The sequence below is a fragment of the Leuciscus leuciscus genome (assembly GCF_965113295.1).
Source record: "Leuciscus leuciscus genome assembly, chromosome: 14".
NCBI lineage: Eukaryota > Metazoa > Chordata > Actinopteri > Cypriniformes > Leuciscidae > Leuciscus > Leuciscus leuciscus.
The window spans coordinates 25,923,083-25,941,555 of NC_138738.1; the positions used below are offsets into that span (position 1 = coordinate 25,923,083).

Here is an 18,473-nt window from a genome sequence, read left to right on the forward strand (position 1 = left end):
AATGATACCACTTTCTCTTAACATAATATTGACTTTCTTGCTCACCCGGTTTTGGAGTATAGGATTTTTCCCTGAGTAGTCTAGTTTTGACAAGCGAATATTCATATCTCCTCCACATATAAGTATGCCCTCAGATTCTGTAGATATCATATTAAATATTTGCCTGAAGAACGACCATTGACTACCCGGAGGGGCATAGATGTTGAGTATAGTTACTAAAACCCCATTTATTCTCCCTTTAATAAGGATAAATCTACCTTCTTTATCTTTCCTTTCCGACAAATGCTCGTAAGTTACTTGATTTGATATAAGAATCGCAACCCCCCCGTCTGTGTCCAGATTTATAAGATGCTGAAAATAAATATTTAAATCCCCTTTGTTTAAGTTTCAAATGCTCAGTAGGGATGTTGCGGTGACGGATTTTTTCCACCGGTTAATCGACGTGTAAAAAAAACGGTAATCCCGGTGTCACCGGGGTTGCGTGTCGGGGATTTCGGGTGGCCGAAAATGCGGACGTGCACACGTCTCAATTTACTTTCACTTTAATTAGCGGCAATTCAGTAGCATTTGTTTGAATTAATCATGGGTTAATTCAGCTGTTTTGGTGAAATAGTAACGCCCTGGCAGTTCATATTGGCTGTCGAGTGTGGTTATGAGGTCTCTGAAAGATTGCTTTTCAACAGTATTAAAAGACACCATTTCTTTGCCTATGTATTTCGTCACTGCGTCAGTGCACGTGTTCCACCTCGCACTGTCCCTTTTATATTTTGTGCATCGCGCAAATGCACCACTTATCGAAGGCTGTGTTTGTGTGTCAGGCTTTTGTGGTCGATTTTTTGCCGCTGGACCCATCTTGGCCGCTTCATTTTTGTGGTGTGCTTGAAGATGTGCGTGTAAATTCGAAGTGTTACCTCCGGATGCTGCCACTTTCATCAGGCAAAGTTTACAGGTTGCCTCGTTAACGTTTTCAGGTTCCCTGTTGGCATTTGGTTTGAATCCAAAATATTTCCAAATAGGTGCTTTTGCATTTCGCTTTGAAACCAGATCTTCCGCCATCCTTTGCCAGTTAGCTCGCCTCACTCTCCTCAAATGATAAATGAAATCGGACACCTGCTGCTTTACTGCGGCGCTCGTTCCGCTTACGCTAAATTACGAAGGCACGTAGTCACTAACTGAATTAAGTGCTTTATTGCTATAGGATAAAACTTCAACACGATGGGGACAGTGCCGGTGGTCAAGTGCTATGACCGGTAGGTGGGTTAAACACCGTGTATCACCGGTAACACCAACTATCGCAACTAGCCTAATGCTCAGTTTCATTTAAATGTGTCTCTTGTATAAGGGCTACTTGAGTCTTTTCTTTTCTTAGTGTAGAAAGTATTTTTGTCCGCTTTTGAGGGTTTAATACACCATTTACATTCAGAGAGATAACTCTCAGTCTCTGTATATTGGTCTCCATCTCAAAATTGCACTTATTTCCTGTACTTCTCTTACAATATCTATTTTTTGTGCAACATCCTCTCGGCTGCCAATGAACATCAGCCACAAAACAATGCAAAGTAGAACAAAGAACATATTGTACCATGAACATTATAGGAATCTGAATCCAAACTTTTAGGACTTCCGTAAGTGAGGTTCTAAACATAACCCTTACTGTGTTTGGGAAAATCAGTTTTAAGGAGGGTGTCTCTCTTTTCACCACAGGAGGGCCCTCCAAGTTCACCTTACTGTGATAGTCACTCATCTCTTCTGGCTAGTGAGTTTCGCGGTGCTCCCGATTCTATTATCTCGATTTAACAGACGTTTTAATGTCTCAACAAAACAAAAACAAAAATTCCCCGTTGTGCATTCAAGTCTTTAAAATCAAAGGCGCGGGTCTTGATTCTCATAAGGAAAAAAGGCGGAATAGACACTCAAATAAGTGTACCCGAGTTTACTTAACGAAAGACGAAATTCAGTCCATGCGGTGAACTCGTGATTTCCTGGCAAAGAAAAATACAGCGCTTAGTTCACTGAGTACGTTCGAGCCAATGGATTAACCATCCTCCGCGGATTTACGTCTAAATTGTTGTAGTTTCTCTACTACCGACTGATCTGCTCGTCCCCTACGTTCTCTTCTGTTACTACTGCTTCTTCCTCTTCGATCACTCGTAGACCACGTCATCTTCTGGATTTTCTCCATCAGCGTCTCCGGCTGCTTAACTACGGCATAAGCCATGTCTCGCGTCGCTTCTGCAGCAGAATTGTACATGCACACACCATCTTCATAGAAGACCCTCATTCTGGCAGGGAAGGGGGTTTGGAACCGTATCCCCTTTTCTTTTAAGATCTTCTTTACCTCCGCATATTCTCTTCGTTTTTTCAACACCCCTGTCGCATAATCATGATCGAAATTTATTTGTTTGCCCCTCCAAACAAACCTTTTGTTTTGCCACGCAGTTTTAATGATTTCTTCTTTTGTTCTATAGTCTAGAAATCTCACAATGATAGACCGTGGTGGTGCTGATCCAGAAAGTGGAAGAGGAGTAAGAGCTCTGTGGGCTCTCTCAATCTGCAGATTCATGTCCGTAGGAAGTTTCAAATTTTCTGTTAGCAGCTGTTCAATAAAAGCCGTCATTGATGAGTGGTTTTTCTCAGATCCTTCGGGTAGGGATGCACCGAATATTCAATATCCGAAAATGGCCCAAAAGTGTATTTTCGGTTTTCGGCCGAAAGACTTTTATCACCGAAACAATACGGCCGAAATGTTGTGATGACGCAAACAGCAGATACCGCGACCTGCACGTGCTTGTCTGAAGCAACATATCTGCGGTGTGGACGTATTTCAATATATCTGAGAGTGACCCACGGACAGCGATTTTTAAAACACAGACGTCCCAAGTCTTCCGGAAGTTCCGGGAGTCTCCCGCGTATTGATAGCGGCTCCCTGATGCCCGCAAATTAGTTTAAATCTCCCGGAATCGCGAGCGAGCATGAGCGCGCATACGTAGCGCGCGCGCGGCAGAGAGAGGGAGCGAGAGACCTTGCGTGTGTGTGCAGAGCAGCCGTCATTTATCAGAGGTGTGTGTGTTTACCTTAGCTGTTTATGGTTTTTGCAACTCACGTCCATGAGCATATAGCTGCAGATATTATTATGGGCTATGGCAGTATTGACCTAAATGCACTTTGTTTTTATGAGAGAACATTTCATTTTTAAACCTTTCTGCAGGCCAGTAGGCTTTTACATTATTATTTAATGTACACATGAGTGGGGTCAAGTTAAACATTTAATTTTATACTTTGCAATGTGCTAAATAAATATTTGCATAAAATTTTAATTGATTTATTCTTTGAAACTTTAATATTAATTTATGCAATGCCTTGATTATAGTAAAGTTAGTACACAGTCATAGCCATAAATGCAATGGTACTAATAATTGGCATAATTTATTTCGGTGTTTCGGTTTTCGGTTTTCGGCCTTAGTTTCCTCTTTTTCGGTTTTCGGTTTCGGCCAGGAATTTTCATTTCGGTGCATCCCTACCTTCGGGTACAGAGTAGATTCTTATGTTGTTGCGCCTGTCACGTCCTTCCTGGTCAATTAGCTTTGCTTCGAGTTGGCCGTGAAGTTTTATCATCTCCGTCATCACCTCTTCTGTAACCTGCATTTGATCTTCCATTGTTGTTATCCGTTCTTCCGTTTCGTCGAGTCTTTGGTTTGCTCTATTGATGTCCTCTTTGACCTCATGAAACTCTTTCTTGTTGTCTTTACGGAAATCTTTTATTTCTTTGAATATCGTCTTCAAATCCACTTACATGTCCCTATCTTCCACGCTATGATTAGCTAATGATTCGGCGTCATTAGCCTCGGAGGCGCCTTCAGTGTTCTGTACTGTTTTCTTACCTTTAGCTTTATTTTGTCTGTCTTTTGTCATGACCCAAGACTTTTCCAAGTCGATTAGAGTAAGTAAATTCGAGTAATATTATTCGTTTAGGCCCTTTTCGTCACTTATTCGGGAGCAGCTCGTTCTCACGCTGCCATTTTGCTGTCACCCAAACCGGAAGTCGTCCCGGAAGTGATTTTTAATAGTTAAAACAGTTTTTAATATTAGTATTTCCTTTATCTAGCCTGTTGTTTGACTTCAGAAGGCATTGACTCATCCACTGAGGTCGCATGGATTACCGTCACGCTCACTGTGTGTGGTTTTTAAAGCGTCTTTAGGACTCGCAGAGATGGATTACTTTCCTTACAATCTTAATTCGTGTTTATCTGTAGAAAGAAAGTAAAATGCATCTGGGACAGCATGAGGGTGAGTAAAATAAGAGAGAATTGTATTTTTGGGTGAACTATCCCCTCAACATTCATATGCTGTTGGTATGCTAATCCAAGATCAGCATAGATTAATAAGAATAAAGTGAAACCTCTTGTGTACTTGTGAACTATGTTTGTTTTAATCTAGAGGAAATATTTGCTAGTTTATATTAAAATAAATCAGGTGTCTGAAGATTAAGATCCCAGTCATTCAAAGGTGATGTGTCTGAACAAAGTAAGATTATTGTCTGACAGGGACAGTGGATCTCTGGTACTCCATCCTCTGTGTCAGCATCAGAATTTGTTTATAGAAAAGTTGCTTCACTTCCTGGAAAATGAGAGAGGAAATGTATTATAATCTTACAAAACAAACTGCTTTTTTTGACTTTGACTTAAAATATATATATATATATATATATATATATATATATATATATATATATATATATATATATATATATATATATATTAGAGGTGGGCATAGATTAATTTTTTTAATCTAGATTAATTTTGAAATTAATCTAGATTAATCTAGATTAAAATGGCTCATTTGAATTCTGCCGAAGGCATTCAGAATATGTGTGCTACCCAAATAATGACTATAAAAGTAAGTCTTTGAGAACGGGTTTCTCAAGCCAGGTGGCGCATTAGACCAGGGGCTCATCTCCTGTTTCCAAAATGCATCACAAACTGCTTGAGAAAGCTGTTCTACTCATAGACTGTAAAAGGTTACTACTGTACTGTTACCGTCCATAGGCAACATTAGGTAGGCCTATGTTATTATCAACTACTATAGGCTATCAATTAGGGATGGGCGATATGGCCTAAAATCTATATTGTGATATACATTGCAGCCTCTTGCGATAACGATATACAGTATATTATAATAAAACCATTTTAGAACAGATTACACAGACCCATGCTAAACAACTGCTAAATGTATTTTTTTTTTAAAGGGTGTATGTAGTTTTGAGAACATATATTGTGCAAAACTGTAAGTATACAACATAATTTTGCAGATAAATAAAATTTAAGTACACTAGCTGCAGAGACTTAAGTAGGTCTAATGTTTATTATGGCCTGGAGCTTATGAAACCCCAAATTTAAAATTAGAATATTGTCTAACTGATGTCTTTTCAGTTAAAAAGAAACACAACAACGATTCTTAAAATCGAGATTACAGATGGTGGACAACCAGAATGCCTATTACCGCCGCGCCAGCTGCCGCGGCAAAAATAAACCAGCCGCATTTCAAAGTCGTTCCCGAAATGACCGCCAGGTGGCGCAAAGGGACATTGTGCAAAACAGCAGCAATTGCCGTATTTTAAAATGTAAGTGGGTTAAATATAAAACCCTAAGCCTAATAGGCATATTGTTCATATATATAAATAGGCCTATTAGGCTACAACAGAATAGAACCAAAGATAGAATAAATTTTAGAACTGAAAAAATAGAATCAAAAGTTAAAAATAGAGACAATATTAGGAGCAATGACGCTGAATATTTTTACTATTCTATTGAGGAATTAGATAAATGAAGAGCTCTCGTGAGCGATACAATTGCATAGTAATTTATAGTGATTTCAAAAGCAGTCCTTAAAAAAAAATACATGGAGTAGTGTGGCATAATTTTTGAGAGATTACGCGGAACGCGTTTTAGTTAAGATCCTGGTTTCAATGCCCTTATATAGGCTAGGCTACTGCTTTAAAAAATGTCACAACGCGTTTTGAGATTGTTTTGAATTAAAAATTGAAGTTTAAAATGTAGTGTTTTGGCACACCAGGTCGAGTGGCGTTACGCATTGTTCAAAAATCAGGTTTTATTCTGGCATGTTGAATTAGCGTTAGAATTTTTTTTAGATTTTAGATTTCGTTAGATTTTTTTTCTCATAACAGCTAAAATAACTTAATATATGCCTTGTCTTAATATGACTTAATATAGGCAATAGGCATATAATAGCCTATATAATAAATTAGCAAAACTTGGCCACTAAATATTTAATTTTCAATTATTTTAATTATCACAATTAAAGTTTTAATTTTATTAAATTGAACAAGCAGCATTTAATCAAATATTCTAAAAGATGTATTATTAATAATAATGTTATTTCAACATAATATTTCGTTTTTTCGACATAATATGTGCGTGCAACAAGCAAGATGTGTATTTGTAAATCCGGTGATGCGTGCATTGATTTTTATCAATAAACTAGTGTTTTCTGACAGTGTCGACTGCAAAGATGAAGTTGACGATCGCCATATTTGTAGTGAACGCACCTAGAGAGAAATGCACGTAAAGACATAATCAGAGAGTAGCCTTTTTCTTTTCGTTTTGAATTATTTCGTTTGAAGACATTTCAAGCTTTGTGTATTTGATGTATTTATCATGTCTGTGTGAGGCATACGCTGAGTTTCGTTAAGTTAGGAGGATGAGATGCGCTCCAGCTGACGTGCAATGCAAGTGACCGCGCGGGCGCCTCCATGATTAGTGTCTGTTATATTTGCTTCTCTTACTTATCTCTTAAATCCAGCAATTGGTTGATGAAAAATTGATTAAAATTAAGATACAATTTATAGAAAACGAAATTCACTTTAAAGAAAGGTTTTCTACTAAACAAAACTTAATGAAGTGGTCAAAATCATGTCTGACCCACTCCATATCCATCTCTCGATATAATGCATCCTATCTTACTCGTGCTGTTCACTTTTCATATTCAACATAGATGGAAAAAAATAACATTAGAATATTTTAACAAATATGATACTAAATGAGATTATTTAATGGCTACAACAGTATAGTAGGCCTATAGACTCTATTTGTACAAATTGCTGCACATTAATTTAATTAAATGAAACCTTGTAACGAATTCACACTGTAGTGTAGACTGTGTACAGTTGAGACACCTTAAATAACTTGCGTTCGGAGCAAGCACAAGTTGTGATTTTTGCTGTGCACTTGCATATTAGTGTCAGCTGGGAAGGAAATATAGAGACCAGACCTCTTGGAACTTTAATTTAATACATAGCGTTGGTAAAGCATACTGAAATTACATCCCTACAAATGTATTAGGCCCTACTGAAAATAAATGTATCGAATTTAAGCAAAGTAGCCTAAATGTTAAGACTGTAAGCCCTTTGCTTTTTTACGTAGCCTATAAAGGATTCTTATAGCCGACTTTGTGTTAATTTAATCTGTAGAGGATTTTTTAACTCAAACATTAACACTGAAATAAATGAAACTAAAGTATTGTAAAAATTTTGGCACACCACGACGAGTGGCGCTATGCATTGTTCTAAAGCCAGGTTTTATTCTAGCATGTTGAATTAGTGTTCGACAAACGCGGCGGCGCGTTCTTTTGAATGAAGAGCGCTTCTCGCTCGTGTGAGCGAACACACACTGGAACGTTAGGCCATGTTGCAACGAGTGAATCGTGGCCGAGTGGTTGAACTTACGTTACGATCATTTAGATGACACGGGTTCGAAACCCGAACTAACTGAGACTACTGATATTTTTATATTAGCCTATTAATGCATTGTATAGTCTATTGTTGATGCAGAGAGATTTGTCTATAGTTCTAAAACATCGTTTTTTGCTTATAGCCTATTTACAAAATAAAATCACCATGCATTTCCATTTTACACCAAGGAACAAATATTATACAATGACTTTACTTCTGTAACCTATAATAATTCCAATCGTAATTTCAAAAGCAGTTCTGTTAAAAAAAAAAAAAAAAAAAAATATATATATATATATATATATATATATATATATATATATATTAGGGCTGTACTGTCCCAGTCGATTAGTCGATTAATTGGTCGATACGTTCTGGTTCGACCAAAATTCTGATTGGTCGATTTTTTGCCGCGTTCATTTCATCAGTTTTGCCGCATTTATTTAATCAGTTTTGCCGCGCTGAGGCGCGCTCATTTCATCAGGTGGAAAGCACTAACTGCTAATGGGGGTGTTTTCAGAGTACCCTTGTTTCACTGTAACAGTCTGTCTTCAGAACACCCCCCTTGTTTTCACCTTTTTTGGATTAGCCCAACCCAAGAGAGAGCGATAACTATAGAAGGTTTGATGCTGAATATTATTTATTTAATTGTGAGAGCGTTTAATAGTCAGTCCTCTTCTAACATGTCAACAACAAAGAAATCGACAGTGTGGCAGCATTTTGTTAAAATTGATAACAGGAAAAAGGTCGAATGCAAAGTTTGCAAGCAACAGTTTTCCACAGCTCGACGACAAACATGATATATCATCTAAAAGTGGTGAGCTCACTTGTCTGCGTTAGCTTGCCCTGTCTGTTTTGAGTAGGCTATATGAACATATCAGAATTTGCATATTTCAATGTTTTAGTGTGATAACCTAACTTTTACATTTTTTATTTGGAGCCTAATGCGCAATTGCGCTGTGCTGTTGGTTGTGTTAGTTTTGAGCCTAGGATGCTTTATTTTTCAGTTATGCACTTTATTTCGTTTCTGCTCTTGATCTGGTTTGTTTAATAAATATTATTTTTTTATTAAAGTGAACGTGCCTTTTGTGTTTATTAAGAGTAAAAGCTTTAAGTTAATAGTCTATTCGTGTCTCAGCTGCGAAGCTGAGCTCATGTTCAGCCTCGCTCGGTGCGAGGACATGCACGGTGAAATGATAGTGTCTGACAGTTATAAATTATTATTATAACATATTACAAAAATAATTGTCTAAATTATGTTGCATATTCCTCAACAGTTCTTGTGATGATATCACTAGTTGACAACATAGTACTATTTTCGGAAATCATAAGCTATGATATTGCGCAGGTTCACGTGATGCAACGCTGTCAGAGGCGACAGACTCGAGTGTCAGACTCATTTCAGTTCAAAATAATTAGGTCAAAAACGATTTAATATACTGCAAATAGCCTACAATTTTTTTTATGTTTATTTATAATTAATTTAGGCGGACAACAAGGCTACCAAGTACTGCGCACAGTGCGCATCTAATTAATGTAACGTTTTTTTTTCCTTTTTCTACCGTCATTTTTAGTCGATTTTAGTCGATTTTTAGTCGAAAATTTCAGGACTTCAGTCGACCAAGATTTTCTTTGGTTGAGTACAGCCCTAATATATATATATGTGTGTGTGTGTGTGACGTTTAAACGACAAACAATAAAATCAGAACCAGTATTCTGTTGCGTTCATGGTTCCAGTGGCAGTAATGCATCCACGGCTTTTCAGAATGTCACAAAGCGTTTTGAGATTGTTTTGAATGAAATATTTAAGTTTATAATTAAGTGTTTTGGCACACCACGACGAGTGGCAAACTCTTTGTTTTGTTTTGCAAACTCAGCTAGCCTGTGGGGGGTTTGGAGAAGGCAATAGTTGCTTTATCGTGGGGGTGCAGGACAGAGGTGTTAATGTTCCGTCTTTCATATGGAGAGTGTCGGAGCCAGCCTGATGAACAGGCAAAGGCAAAATTCTAAGGATTAATCTCAAAATCTCAAAAAGTCCATAGCCTATGTACAGTAGGCCCTATATCTTATAAAATTTTATATTGTAGTTTTATTGATTGTATGATTGTATTGGATGAGGTTTTCCACAAACAATTTCAATTTAGCAGCTCTTTAATTCGCGACCCACCTCGTTTTATTGTAAGGTGAATTCAGCAAGGCATGTTGTATCTTTGAAGGAACAAAAGCTATTTGTTACAGTTTTTTCTACGTGATTTGTGTGGATGACACACAGCCACATATACAGTATTATCAGCTGTATGGTGTTTTTTTTTACGCTGAAATGCTTAATTTCGAGAAAGACCCGCCGCGCGCAGTGAGGGAGACCAAACTAACTAAAAAAATATCCAGCGCGAGAGAGGCAAAGAAAAACGCCTGTTCTTAATTTATGTTGCTTTGAACTTTTTTCGTTTTGTACCGTTTTAATTTTTTAATTTAGCTGCAATTTCTTTGACAATAGAAATTTAAAATGTTGCAAGAATAAGATTCTGTGTTTCTTATTTTGCATCACAAAGGGAATAAACTATCGATGCAACCCTGTTTAAATAAATAAACTGTCCCGACACTTTATTCATAGCCTACCTTGAAATGTGCGATGGGTTTTCAAACTTAATTAATTTTCTTTTACATTTTCATTGTTTATTTTTTTATTGAAAGCAATACTGTATTGAAAGTATTTTTCTGATTTGTTCGATCTGTTTTGAAAAATGTCTTCCGTTGCTATGGCCGGGTATAACTGTCAGTCATCTCAATCTCGTGAATGATTCACACACACACACAAAAAAATAATTTAGCAGATTTATATTTTTACATATTCAATCAGTCTAATTTTTGTTCAAATAATGAAATATATTATAAACAGATAGGAAACATATCTTTTAAAATGCCGCAGTTGCTGCTGTTTTGCCATGTCACTTGCGCCACCCGGTATAGCCTAGTCATTTCGCGAACGACTTTGAAATTCGACTGGTTTATTTTTTCTGCGGCAGTAATAGGCATTGTGGTTGATTATTTATTAAAGAATTCAATTGATAATCATAACAACAAGTAAGCCTATTTAATTCTGAATATAACAAAGAATGCTTAAACCGACTAACATCGGTTAGTAGCCTAACTGCAAGTCCTGAAAATGTTTTAATTTTACGGTAAATTATTTTAATTTATTTCACTGTTATGTTTCAGTTAATAAATCTACAAACACATTAAAATAACATGAAGTAAATGACAAGTAACCTATTGACATAGCCTTTCTAAATTATAGAAAAACTGGGCACACAATGTTAACGTGTGTCTACTTTTTTTAAATTTAATGAATTTGAATTCGTTTAACCACAAGATTTATCTTAAATTTATCTGTGACCTCAGATCAGATTACTGCCGCGGCAGATTACGTCATTAAGAGATTAAACTGACACTTTTCAAAGTCTGTGATTACAGCACCACTCAGCGGTAAAAGGCAGCAAATACACATCCCAATTCCGGTAAAAGTCTCATTCTGGTTGTCCACCATCTGTATGTGCTACACCACTAAGATATATTGGAATGGGAATAATACGCGCGCGCTGGTATTCAGTGATATCATGTTTCATTTTGAATTTGAGGTGGTCGAACGGATTAGTCGTATGTTAACTTACCGAACTGTTACCCCACACACTCTGTATATAGTTTGCTGCTGCTCGTCTGACGGCTTAAACCCGAACCAAGTCCAAATAATGGATGTTGCACCGATCTTTTTCACCAGCTTTCACTTTCAGCCGTGTTTACTTAAGATGACGACGAATATGCGTTGCAGCCGGGTTTACCTCGCGGCCGCGGGTAGATTGCGTCATCATAGCTTGTGTAGTATAGAGCCATCTCCCAACCCAACTTGGAGAAATTAACGGCGATATTTTTTTTATCGCGCGATAATAGTCTCGCGTTAACGCAGCACGTTAACGCCGATAACGGCCCACCACTAATATATATATATATATATATATATATATTTAAGGGATTTTACAGTACTAAATATTTACCTCGGAGTCATGCAGCATTTTTCATCTGTAATACTGTTGTGTAACCAGTAGATGGCTGTATTGCCCTATATAAACTTATAAAACGGTTAGTTCCAATCCTTGATTCTGATTGGTCAATAGCTATGCTTTATTCACGATAAAACACGGCTATGACCACTTCACCCAATGGTTCTATGTATCACTACAACACCCCTAGCAACCACTCTTAGCAACTTAAACACACGTGTGATCTCATTGATATTGTTCATTGAAGCTATAGTGGAGTATTGTGAGAGATCGAGAAAGCGAGTGTAAAGTTACCTGCATTCACAGTAGACATTGCATTTTCCTTCAGGTCAGTCCTATATTCATAATAAAATAATCTGTTTGAATGTCCGCTGCGATATCTTGTCCTTTTAACAGTTAACCGTTAAGGTGTTTTCCCGTGCCTATAACGTTAGTCATCTGTCAGTTGCGTCTTCCTTCTCCGTGAAAACAAGTTTGAGTCTTTTCAATATAAAAGTCTTCTCTACCGACTGACTCATTCATAAGACAGTCTTTGCCGCCATCTATTGGCGAAATAATGTATGTAACTTCTGTTAGTGTTTACGGTCAGGGACTATTTTTTCCAGCGGAATGCTTTTAGTGATTTTACTTCATGAAAGTTGCATAGATAAATATTTTTCGCCTTTAATATTTGTATTGTGTGGCAACCGTTTTATAAAAGCAATAAGGTACTCGAGGCAAGTGCTGTATCGTGAATAAGTAACGGCTGAAGGGCGTTGTTAGGCACGAATAAGTAACGGCTGAAGGGGTTGCAGGCACTCCGCTTTTCGTCGTGCCTAACAACGCCCTTCAGCCGTTACTTATTCACGATACAGCACAGCCTCTCGTGCCTTATTGCTTACATATGGCTGTGTATTCCCTAGTTGCTGGATGTTTTCAGTCATAATTACTTGCATGTATTAAGTTTTTAATTTGGACATATATTTATTATTAAAGACTATTAAAGATTAAAAAATTTTCTCAGAAATGTTCATTTGAAGTGCACTTTTTTTCATTATTATTAGTCAAATATGGACACAGAAAAAGCATTTTGTTACTCATACTAGATACATATAATAGCTTTATCAGTCATCTTTATCACACAAAAGTAATCAGAATAAATATTGCGACCAGGGCGATACTTCAAAATAATTGAGTGTTTACATATTATGAACAGAGACGTGGTCTGTGGTCAAGTCATGTCTCTCCTCTTTCAAAAACTTTGCATTGCAAATTAATCAGCAATTGAGAAATTCAGGTTTAAATAGCTTTATTGGCACGGTAAAAAAGGCTTTACATTGCCAAAGTTGAATCAGGCAGTGATTGACAGCGCTCTGGTCCTATGGCATCGCCCCAATGTTGTTTGGGGTGGCTGGGGGGAAATATGATCTAATCGAAGCAAATATGATCTAATCGAAGACTGTAACCGAATGTAGATAAACAAGTCATGTAATGATTGGGCTAACAGTTAAATCAAGACAACATAGCTGTATAATGTTATGGGCTCTCACTGAGCTCTAAAATGCCTCTCCACCTGAAAAAAGCCAGTATTATAAATAGTATTAGTATAGTATTAATGAAAAAAAAAAATCTGAATTACCACGAGTAGGCTAACGTTAATATTATCCAGTATCCTCCTGATATAGCGACGATGACTAACGTTAATGATAAATATCATTCGTCTGTACTATTCCTTCTATAAGAAATCATCTCAACAATATAGTGTAGCAGCAAATAAATACAGATATAAACTTAATATCACTAAAATGAAATAGAAAGCTGCGATTACAGACGCTCACATCCACACATAAACACACCACTGACGTCTTCACTTCCAGGTCACGAAGCTGTCAATCAAAAACTCAGTAACCAATGAGAACACACTGCTACTAGCCCCGCCCCCACGAGAGAAATGTGTCAGAACGGCGAACGAAAACTCAGGGAGCGTAAACGAAAACTTCAGAAGCGTAAATGAAAACTCTGGAAGCGCATTTGTAAGTTCAGATCAGCGATTGAAATATGAAAAATAGTTAGCAAAACATGCAGTGTATTAAAAACGAAGTCAAAAAATTTGCCTGCGATTTATTCTTTTTCAGTTTCAGAGATAATTTATTTAGTTTCAATTTATATTTTGATTAGTTTCTTGAAAAGCTACATTCATTATTATTGGCACAAGAATAACTCAATATTTATACAGGTTTATTCCTTTTAACAGCTAGGTCTGGGCTGATTGTCGCCAGGGTGGCTAATTAAATAATTAATTGATTGATTGATTTATTAATGGATAGGGGAGCTTTTTCATTTTTTTTGAACAAATTACACTTACTTAAATTGATAGCCCTTTTTGTAACATTTTCCCATTTTGCACTGGAAACAAAAGTATTTATATGGGGCACTTAAACATCTGAGTGCTTAAAAGTGTTATTTACCTTAGCAACAACTTGCTGTCTAGCAAGTTATTTTTCTAGGCTTACTAATCCAGATGTTACAGTTTTTCAATTCAATATTTTCTCTTGACTTTCTCTAATGTTCAGGGTGAAACGACTGGGCTACTTTGATCATACTCAAAGGCAACTTGGGGAGAGATCCCTGTATGTTTTTCCCGCCAAGAGTGAAACCACACGGATCACTTGTGAGGGGCCAGAGGGGGCACCTGCTCACCCTGAGGACCCTGTTGTTCGAAAGGTATGGATGATTTAACCATATCTGGCATGTTTTTTGAAAAGCATATTCTTTGTTGTTAGAAGTTCTGCTTGAGTATAGGTGTCTAAAGTATCAGTACCACTGCACTAACTTGATTCTACAGTATCGGTAGTACAGAGTACCTACTCAGTCCGGTACCACAGTGATTTAAAAGTGGCTGTATTCCATTGCTCATAAATACTTTTTGGTCAAAAAGACCATCTTTGCAAGTTATTAATGTAAATATGTCTTAACCCCCTGAGGTCGGCTGTATCGCCGGCGATACCAGCTCGCTTTTTTTTTATCAGTGTAAAAGAAACTCATAAATACTCTGTTGACTTTGATTTTCCATAGGAGTTTCATACATCAATCGATTCTGTTAAATGTGTATTATTTTTGTGTATACTCACAGTAAAAACAAAGTGTTGTGCTTTTTGCCAAATAAAGAAAAATAAACACGAAGCGAGTTCTGCCTTCTCTCTGCCAGTGTAGTCCATTCTGAAACGCGTCCGAAAATGAACAATAACTCAGCGAATACTCAGTCAAACAGGCATACAGACACACAGGCATGAAGCTTGAATTCTCTTCTTTTAAATGAAGGAATTTATATAAAAAACAAATATTCTCATCTTGTGAAATCTGTATTAAAAGAGAGCGATTCCAGTCGACCTCATTACAGCTAATTCAGATGTAATGTGACACGCCCACCGAGAGCGCGCGCTATTCAAACGCAAATGGCTGAGGCAATCCTGTGAACGCCCCCATCAGCTCGAGAAACCACACAAGTTTATTTTGATCATTACTTGTTTACACCGTCTTGCAGCGCTGTGAGGAATAATACTAATGGAAAATGTCCCTCAGAAGTGCGGGTATATCGAGGAGCGAGCTGAGGAATACTAGTAAGTTTTTTCCTTCTCACGTGAATTTCTTCACGTGGGTTTCTGTTTATGAATGAATAAACGGCAGAGATGCGCGCTGTTTACCACAGCTGGCAAAGACAGTTTAAATGTAAATCGCGTGTGTGAATGAATGATGATGTTTTAGCAAACTGTATTGCTATACTGAGATGAGTAAAAATCGACTGAATGTTGAAATAAAATGTAGGCTATTTGTATAAGCAACGTATTAAACTGCAAATTAACAATATGCCCTAATATTTCATGAAAACAACGTTACAGTCAGACGAAATATGAAAGACAACATTTTGTTTAGTAGATTTGGGTACAGTTTTTACTGTAGAATATACTGCCACATCAAATAAGCTTTTGTTTAGCAATTTCTATATATAAAATACTATTTTTGTCAAAAATAAAGTCATCAACTAAGATGTTAGCTGTTCCAATGTTGGCTATATTCAAACTAATGAATACATAGATAAAATGTAGGCCTATAATCTTTTTTTTTTACAAAGAAAGAGTACACTTGAAATATTGTTGAAATTGTAATTATTGTTGTAATTGTAACCTTTTTAATAAAATAGCAAAACATATTTACAAGATAGATGTAAGCAAAATCTGAAATGGTCAATATAAGTCTTCTAAATATATCTTTTGTCCTTGCATTGTGGCTCAGTCAGTGTCACACCTGAGTGAATGGCTCATCATTATGCAGAGTGGGTGGGACATTGTATTTTCAGGTGTAAACCACTCCTCGTTCACGCCCCCCTCGCATATTGGCTTTCCAAGCAAAACCTGTTTTACATCAATTTAAATCAATGTATGGTTTTATGTGAACGATAAAGCAAGACTATTTTCACATAATTTTAAAGAAAAAACTATAGGCGACGACATCCATTAGTCAAAAGTCTTATTGCCACATATTTAGTATGTGTTTTGTGGCCTTATTTAAAAAACTTTAATTTTTTGTTTTTTCGATAACCACGCATAAACATTATTCTCTCAAAAATGAAAACATGTACATACATGTGGCTCACATATTATTGTAGTCCTGTTTGTGCTATATAGAGTGAATTTACACCTTTGCCATTAATATGTTTATAAGCAACTGAAAAAAGCACAAATGTCAGAGCATGTCAGAACACCCCCAGGGCCCAAAAAACCGCTCAGACTCCAGAGGGTTAAAGGGATACTTTACCGTTTTTTCATATTAAACTATGTTATTCCCTTAACTAAGACGAGTTGATACATACCTCTCTCGTCTCAGTGCGTGCACTAAATCCCTCTGTCTTGCGGCGAAACTTTGTTAGCCCAGTTCATTTAATATGGGCCAAGCAGAGAAGCTACCAAACACCTCCACGTTTTCCCTATTTAAATACAGTTACTCGCGAAGTGTAACTCGACCTAGGACGGTGACACAAAACAAAACGTTGCGCTTTTCTAAGCGTGTAAAATGGATAACTATTTTGTATGGCGGAATACCATAGCAAGTGCTTGTAAGCACTTCGACTTGGCGCAGTAATATCTTCACTAGAGGAAGCGGGGGCCGGTGAGAGGATTTTTCCACGAGTGAAGATATTACTGCGCCAAGTCGAAGTGCTTACAAGCACTTGCTATGGTATTCCGCCATACAAAATAGTTATCCATTTTACACGCTTAGAAAAGCGCAACGTTTTGTTTTGTGTCACCGTTCTAGGTCGAGTTACACTTCGCGAGTAACTGTATTTAAATAGGGAAAACGTGGAGGTGTTTGGTAGCTTCTCTGCTTGGCCCATATTAAATGAACTGGGCTAACAAAGTTTCGCCGCAAGACAGAGGGATTTAGTGCACGCACTGAGATGAGAGAGGTATGTATCAACTCGTCTTAGTTAAGGGAATAACATAGTTTAATATGAAAAAACGGTAAAGTATCCCTTTAAAGGGCACCTATTATGCAAAATCCACTTTTACATGGCGTTTAAACATAAATGTGTGTTGGCAGTGTGTGTACACAACCACCCTATAATGATAAAAATCCACCCTGTGCTTTTTAAAAAATCCCCATAGTCAAGTCAAGTCACATTTATTTATATAGCGCTTTTTACAATACAGATTGTTTCAAAGCAGCTTTACTGAGATAAATCCATAAATCATAAGCACTGTCTCAGAACAAGCCTTTCTCAGATTCGGGGCAATGTGACGTACTTTGCACAAGCCATGACTGTTGACTGACTCTGCCGTATTAGCATAGACAGTGAGCTGTACACCTTCCGCCATAAGTTTCGACGCCAGAGCAGCTGTAGACAAGAATTGAGGTGTTTTGTTGTTGGATGTAAGAATGAACATAGCTATCTTCATTCACTCTCGTTGTTACTCGAGGATGGATCTGTACCAACTGTTAGTGATCCAGCTTACAGTCTCCGGAGCAATAGGGCTAATGTTACTGATAAAGTTTACCGGTTTATTAAAGCTGCAGTCCGTAGTTTTTCCTTTTTGTCGCCATCTCTGTTCGAAATCTGCAATTGCAGTTATTCGTGGAATTATCAACTTTACGTGTGTTGTGCCTCGGCTCGGCACGGCACAGCTATGGAGTTAATATTGTGCCATAATTAAACAAACAAATCCAGCATTTTGCAAACAAACTCGATCTGCTTTGCAAAGGAAAACTCTACTCGTAAACAAACTGAAAGCAATGTGCAAGTACAAAGGTCAATTTGAGCGAAAATGCAGTGGAGTAACACATATGCATTGTGTTTTGCAAATATAAATAAATGAGCCTAGATAATATTTCACAAATAAATACAAACCATCCTACAAATTGCATGTAACCTTTGAACAAATACGAAATCTATTGCATACAAATGCATATCTGTCTGTTATGATTGTGAGACACTTGGCTTTTTATGAGATCTCTCGGCTCGATTTTCTCACAAATGTGTCTAGGCAGATTGTCTGGGCAGCTAGTGTCCCAGGGGAAGCACTGATTTGAAACTTGCCTTTGCCTATAGCTGAGGAAAATGACCGGTGAACAGGCGTGTTTCTGTGTTACTTTATCTATAATTAACCTTTTTGAGGTTTTCTTTTGCAAAATGT

General features: G+C 37.2%; 1 protein-coding gene and 1 long non-coding RNA gene across 2 annotated transcripts in view; one reads left to right on the plus strand and one right to left on the minus strand.

Annotated features, from left to right (window-relative positions):
* The window catches only part of LOC309474494, a 255,496-nt gene that overhangs the window by 66,223 nt on the left and 170,800 nt on the right, over positions 1 to 18,473 (minus strand). The gene's annotated exons all lie outside the window — the stretch shown is intronic.
* Positions 1 to 18,473, plus strand: part of ube2o (ubiquitin-conjugating enzyme E2O) — a 95,069-nt gene that overhangs the window by 23,084 nt on the left and 53,512 nt on the right. The window contains exon 8 of the mRNA XM_082136703.1: positions 14,358 to 14,508. Coding sequence (XP_081992829.1) covers positions 14,358 to 14,508 — 151 coding nt within the window. The remainder of the gene's footprint in view (positions 1 to 14,357; positions 14,509 to 18,473) is intronic.